This window comes from Alosa pseudoharengus, unplaced genomic scaffold, assembly GCF_046254945.1.
Source record: "Alosa pseudoharengus isolate Yale_2024_CS ecotype anadromous, Long Island Sound unplaced genomic scaffold, YU_APseudo_1.1 YU_APseudo_1.1_scf_17, whole genome shotgun sequence".
NCBI lineage: Eukaryota > Metazoa > Chordata > Actinopteri > Clupeiformes > Clupeidae > Alosa > Alosa pseudoharengus.
This window is the reverse complement of record NW_027468640.1, coordinates 29,397,130-29,404,311: the sequence shown is the minus strand read 5'-3', so window position 1 is coordinate 29,404,311 and position 7,182 is coordinate 29,397,130. Positions and strand designations below refer to the sequence as shown.

Here is a 7,182-nt window from a genome sequence, read left to right as displayed (position 1 = left end):
ACACATAGTCACACACACACAAACCCACAAGCACACACACACACACACACACACACACACACACATAGACACACACACACACACACACACACACACACACACACACACACACACACACACACACACACACACACACAGAATGATTCATCATCTTGAGCGGACTGACTGGCTCAAAAGGATTTGACAGAAATACAATCCCCATACACAAACACACACACACACGCACACGCACACGCACACGCACACGCACACGCAAAGCAAAACAAAACAGCCAACCCATCAAAGCAAAAAAGTTCAACAGAACAGACAAGAAAAGGCTAACCTGCGGTGAGAAAAACAACATTACAAACAGCAACTATGGCAGACACAAACATCAAACACCCTTCGCTCCACAAACATTCCCCACCAGACATAAGTGAGCCCATCCTATCAGGAAGCCTGAAAGAGAGCTCTTTCAGCCGCGTTGGATAAAAGCACAGGGCTACAAGACTACCCGTAATGTTGACTCTAAACTCAAACCCCCAGCACCTCTCCCTTTTCACACAGATGACCTTGTACAAGGCAAACAAACCGTCAGGCAAACAAGAAGACTATTCACAGATTAAGAAAGGTAACATGAAAGATACGCCCCTGGCTGTAGTCAGAGAAGAAAGAGAAGAACAAGAAATTAACAGGGGAGATGAGAGAAGAGAAAGATCCACCTATCACATATTTACTCCAGAAATTCGACTCGGGATGTGAAATCACCTCTACCTGCACCCTGCCGACAGACAGACAGACAGACAGACAGACAGAGAGGAGAGATACAGTACGATATCCAGCCAGCGAACATCCACTACACACCATACGAGCCAATTTCACAGAGTTACTGTCACACCAGCATGCTGCCCTGGCTGTGTTGAATGTGGATAAAACGTTGTCTACAAAAGAATAAGCTCGCCAAAAGAGAAGTCTTACACATTGCGTAAACATTTAGATCCTAGATGAAAACCATGGCTCCTGTTCTATGGACCACAGACAGAGCTGAAATGGGTGTGGTCATTTCTATATGTTTCTGTGCTATTCTATACAATTTCCCCACTGTAGCAAGAATAAGTCGCTAGAAACTGGACATGGTTGCACTTGCATAATGTATGCAAGTCAGAACTGGACATGGTTGCACTTGCATAATGTATGCAAGTCAGAACTGAAGCAACACAAACCATGTTTGTTTTCATTTGTATGCCCAGTTCTACTCCCACAGCAACGGGCTTTAGCCAGACACATCACTGAGTGCTGAGAATGGTATATGTGTATATCAGGATAAGGTTATACAGTATGTGTACATCAAGATGTAAAGCACCACAAACAGTGACACCACCAACCCCACCCAAGACCCCCACCTCAACACCAACTTCCAGCCCAACCCCAACTCCCACCCCAACCAAGACCCCCACCTCAACACCACCTCCCAGCCTAACCACGGCCCCCACCTCAACACCACAACCTCCACCGGTATCTTACTCACAAAGTCTCGTCGTTGTGGAACTCCAGCTTGCCGACTGCCTCCTCGTAGTCATCGCCGCCCTTGGCGGTGCCGTCCAGCGTGCGGTACGGGACGGCCACCAGGCCGCGGGCGCCCGACGTGCGCAACACCTTCACCTGCATGGTGCCCACGCTCTCGCTGACGCGCTCCGACTCGCACTCGAAGGTGAAGATGCCGGCGTGGTCGTCGTCGTAGATGGTGACGGTGGCCGTGTGCGACTCGCCCAGTGCCGCCTGGTAGGTGGGCGTGCCGGGCACCTCGGGCGCAGGAGGGTGCCCGTCGGCCCAGCCCACGATGCGCGGGTCGCTCAGCCGCACGTAGAAGTACTCATCCTCCTCGAAGATGTCGTCGTCGATGATGCCCACCGTCACCTCCTTGAGCATCTCGCCCGGCTTGAAGAGGAGCGTGCCCTCGGCGAACTCGTAGTCCGAGCCGGCGTTGGCAGTGCCGTCCTCGGTGCGGTAGTCGACCTGGGAGGGTGAAAGGGGAGAAAACAAGGCAACCGGCCAGATGTTTTCACTGAAGACTTGCGAGAGCTAAGCAGAAATAACATATGCACAAAACTACAGGGATGAGGCTTTGGGTACGGCTTACTATCGCAACACACACTGAACACAACCCTCAGGCTCATCAATCAAGACACATATTTTTATGGTAAAAGAGAAGATTCTGCAGGCAAGGGCTGATGCCAGCATGATAATGTATAAAACTGAAGGAGACACTGATTGAACTGACATTAGGAAGAGTAATTATTTACTATTATTTACTATATGAGTATAAAAATAAAACAACAACTCAGTGAAATTTGGCTACAGGTGCAAACACAGAGTAGCAGAAATGTTGCTGTTTAATATATTTTGTTTGTTGTCTAATTCTGTCTGCTCTCCTCTCCCTTCCTGCCTCTCCCCACACACATCTCTCCATCTCCTCCACCTCTCCTCGCCCCATCCTTCTCCACCGTTCCCCTCCTCCTCCTCCTCCTCAGTAATATCAGCATGCATCCTGCATCTGTCCTGGATCTTGCTAATTTAGAAAGGACACATACGGGGCTAAGCTTGTTGACACTGGGGCACTAACGCTGTCTGCACCCCCCCCCCCCCCCCCCCCACACACACACACACACCAGTCGTACCCTTCTCCTCTCCTCTCCTCTCCTCTCCTCTCCTCTCTCCCTCCCTCTCTCCCACACCCTGCACCTGCACTGTGAGCCCAGCCTCGTGGCTAAATTTGGCTTCAGCTGTCTGTCCTCCTCCCCTCCTCGTCCTCCTCCCTCCACTGTCCATGCTGTGCTCCCTCCATGACTGACCTGATCTGACCCCTCTCTCTCTCATCACTTCCTCTGTCCCCTCCCCTCCCCTCCCCACTCCTATAAGCTACCTTCACTCTTCATCCTGCAGCCATTATTTCTGTCCTTATTTGTCTTTCCAATCCTCTCCAGTCTTCTCTCTCCTTCTCTCTGCACTCCTCCTCTCCTCCAATATCCCCCTCTTTCCCCTCCTCCACATCTCCACTTCCCTCTGTTTCCTCCTTTAATTCTCATCTCCCACTCCTCTAGTACCCTAGTTTCTCTCCTTTCTGCTTTCAGTCCAGTCATGCTAATGTCCCCTCTTCCCTCTCTCCTCCCTCATCCTACCTCCTCTCTAGTTCTACTGCCCCCTCTTCCCTCTCTCCTCCCTCACTCCTTCCCATCTCCCTCCTGCCTAGCACCTTCACTCTTCTCTCTCTCTCTCTCCACTCCTCTGTCCTCTCTTCTCTGTTCATCTAATACCCCTCCCCCACTCCCCCCCCCCCCTTCCCCGTACCTTGACGGTGCAACTGGGGTCTCCTCCGTGCCGCGCCACGGTGAGCTTGAGCGAGCCGCAGTTCTCGAAGCACTGGTGGTTGGCGGGCTGGAAGTCCAGGCGCGTGGTGTAGGGGTCGTCCTCCTGCTCCTGCTGCTCGTTGCTGCTGACCACCTTGCGGGCCTGGTCGGCCGCGTGCTTCTTCAGGATGTTGCCCGCGCCGATCATCATGCGCGTGGCCTGGATGCGGTAGAATGCCCGGCTCTTCTGCTGCTGCACCAGAACCTGAGGGGGAGATTACACAATAGATTAAACATACGTAATACATAATACATATATAATCCATGTTCTATACATCCACATCCACTCTAATCAAAGTCTATACATCCACATCCACTCTAATCATATTCCTTATCACGTAAAGTGGATATGGAGAGGGATGCTTAACATAAGGATGTCTAAATAATCCATCCAATCCATTCTATAAATCTCTAAATTTATAATTCTATAAATGAATATAATCTACATAATCTACATACAAAACTGGCATAATCTTTCTCAACCTGAGGTGTTTAATATTTGCATGCCTGAGTGAGCAATGTCCATATGAGTCCAGAGATGCGAGTAGCTTGTAGTTGGCCACCCCTCTGAGCTGACTGTATGTGTCAGTATGTGTATGTCAAACTGTATGCATTATGAGACTACAGGTCTGTGAGCCATCTCTCTGTAAGATGGTCTTATTTGTAGGTGCATGCTTAAGTGTACACAAAGATCATGTGAATGTAATGTCGTAAGCACTTGATAGCTGGCCAACTGAATGAGCTGATCTATATCTACATCTGTATATATCTAAATGAGTTTAAAAGTCATATGAAGCTAAAAATGACAATATATGGTAATGAGCCATCTCTGTGAGCCGATCTTATCTGTATATACTGTATGTCTAAGTAATATAATGACCATATGCATCCCAGTACCACAGCAGTCAGCCAGCTCTATAGGCCGCCACCTCGATTAGTGTCCATACTGTATCTAAATGCAGCGCTGTGAGTGGTTGGTAGTTGGCCATGTTGCTGACCCACTCTTATCTGTGTATGACCGCTTAAGGAAATATAATGAGCATATGAATCACAGTACCTGACAGAGGTATGTCTCTGTCTCTGGTCTGTGTGGGCCTGGCATTGGCTATCCCTATCTGTTATGTTATCTGTTGAGTTGTGTAATCTGTTATCTGTTGGGAATGGGGATTAGTGCACTGCGGTAAGGGCGGGCTTAGAAAAATTTGAAAATCAATCTAATCGTTCATCATTTGAATCATTTTAACCCTGACTAATGGAATCCTGAGATCAATGTTTTAATGCACGATAGTCCTATGCCTTTTTCGTGGTGTTACGAGTGAGAAGTACATTAAAGTAACTGCTTTGGGATTTACTAAATTCATAAATTATTAGAAGATAAGAAGATAACGAATAAGATTTCCCTGTACACAGCATTAGTTCTTTGAGAATCCATTTCATATATTCTAACTGAAATATCACAGAATATAACGGAACTGAATCAAATCAAATCAAATTGAATTGGAAATCTAATCGATTTTGGACCGTATACATCAGAAATGAATCAAAGCGGGAAATCAGTGGCGATACCTCAGCCCTAGTGGTGTGTACCTGGTATCTGGCCATCTCTATAAGCCAAGCCCATATGTATGTGCACATGAATAACTGGACCACACAGTAGGTGGTCTCCACCTGCAGCACGGTTTGTACCTGGTAGTTGGCCATCTCAATGAGCTGCTCCTGGTCCTTATCGGGGTGTCTGTGCTTGAGGTCCTTGAGCGTCCGGGCCATGTCCCTCCTGGCCTCGTCATCCTGGTCGCGCAGGGCGCCGCCCCCGCCGTCCTCGCCCCCGCTGGCCAGCATGCCGTCCAGGTGCGAGTTCATGCCGTCCAGCTCCAGCATGTCCATCTTGGTGAAGCCGGTCTCCTTCATCATCAGGTCGTCTCCGCCCTCCGTCTCCACCACGATGCCGTGGCTCTTGTCGGCACGGTAACGCTTGCGCACGTACTTGTAGAAGAGGAGGCGACGGTCCGCAATCCAGGCCTGTGTGTGTGTGTGTGTGTGTGTGTGTGTGGAAGACATACAAATATTCATATACAGTGAATACGAGATGTCCAGGCTTTTTTTCTAACTTTAAAAAAATATATATTCTTTAAACAGACTACAATGTCAATGTGACTACTTATTTCTGACAAAATACTAGTGGTAAAATAGTGTGACAATGTAACATTGATAAATTGAAATGGAAAATTGAAAAATGACAGTGTGTGTCTAGACTGAAAGTTGGGCTCATCATAAACTCCTTAACAGCCTTAAACTCAATAAAAGTAGTACATTCTGAGTTTCCATTAGGGCAGGTTTTTTTGTTGTTGTCGGAGGGTGGTTTCTATCTAGAGTTTATAAAGATATCAACATCCCTGTCTAACTCAGCTGATAGCCTATGGCCACCAGGCCAGTTGCGGAGGAGGGATTAGACAGATGAAACCACAAATAATTCACGATTAGATATCAAACTTAATAGAAAAATACAGAGGTCAGAGGTCAAGGCCTGTGAGAAGAAGGGAAAGGTAGAAAATCGGATGGATGGTGGGAGAGACTGGACAGAACTGGGCATGTGGTGAGAGAGAGAGAGTCTGAGCCTTGGAGGGTGTGTGCCTTTATAATAAATGCAATCATATTTAATCCAACCCACTTTTCACCCATATGATCATATTTCACACCTCTGTGAGCTGCTGAAATGCAACTAAAACAAAATTGAAAAGACAGGCAGTCTGTTATCAGCCAATTTATTGGTTTGGCTTTTTATCCAAAGCATCAATTATTAAGATGACAAGGGCCAATCTCTCTGCGTGTTAGCCCACCACCGCGCCACTGTTATAGAAGAGATGACAACAATGGACTGGACGGCCATCGCTTACCTGCACCACGCAGAGCGGGAAGAACATGAAGGTGAGCACGGCCTCCCACACCTCCACCTCGCCGGGTGACAGCACGCACAGGATCAGGTAGAGCCAGATGTAGGCGAAGATGCTCCAGGCGGCAGTCACGAAGAACACGCGCAGGTGCTTGACCTTCCTGGTCTCGCCGTCGGGCACCACGTAGACGCACAGGCCGATGATGACGAACATGTTGAACGCCGCGCTGCCCACGATGGTGGACGGCCCCAGGGAGCCGGACTCGAAGCCGTGGCCGCACACCTCGATGACCGACAGCAGGATCTCCGGGGCGGACGAGCCCAGGGCCATGAGGGTCAGGTTGGAGACCGTCTCGTTCCAGATGCGCACGGTGGCGGTGGTGGTCTCGCCGTTGGGCCTCTTGATAGTAATCTCCTTCTCCTGCGACGTGATGACCTCGATGGACGACATGAAGCGGTCGGCGATGATGGACATGCCCAGGAACATGTAGACCAGCGCCACGAAGTAGACGATGGCGCGCGCCACCTTGTCGCCGACCGAGGGGTTGAGCGGGTTCCAGACGGGGAGCAGGACGCCGGGCTCGCACGGGTCACTCTGCGAGCAGCTGCCGTTGGTCTGGTTCCCACCGCCGCCGAGCGCTTCCGGGGAGGGGGAGGCCAGGGAGGGGGGGAGCGAGGAGAGGAGGAGGACGAGCGAGGAGAGGAGGAGGGAGAGGAGGGGGAGGGGGAGGGGGAGGAGGTGCGCTGATGACATGGTTTGCCTTGGGGGCGGGGGGGGTGGGGGGATGTCTCTCGCTTGATGTGTCAGTCAGGGAGCCTCAGTGGAGCACCTGGGAGATAGAGAGAGTGAGAGAGAGAGAGGGAGAGGAAAAAGAAAGAGAGTCAGACATTAGGTAGAGGTAAAGT

General features: G+C 49.8%; 1 protein-coding gene across 7 annotated transcripts in view; it reads right to left on the bottom strand.

The window, feature by feature from the left end:
- Positions 1-6,778, bottom strand: part of slc8a4b (solute carrier family 8 member 4b) — a 40,362-nt gene extending 33,584 nt beyond the window's left edge. For all 7 annotated transcript variants that reach the window (XM_076289759.1, XM_076289761.1, XM_076289765.1 and 4 more), the window contains exons 1-4: positions 6,281-6,778; positions 5,073-5,405; positions 3,328-3,591; positions 1,508-1,995 (exon numbers count right to left, since the gene is read on the bottom strand). In XM_076289759.1, the coding sequence (XP_076145874.1) occupies positions 1,508-1,995; positions 3,328-3,591; positions 5,073-5,405; positions 6,281-6,763 (1,568 nt within the window). In that variant the 5' untranslated portion in view covers positions 6,764-6,778. The remainder of the gene's footprint in view (positions 1-1,507; positions 1,996-3,327; positions 3,592-5,072; positions 5,406-6,280) is intronic.
- Positions 6,779-7,182: the final 404 nt, after the last annotated feature.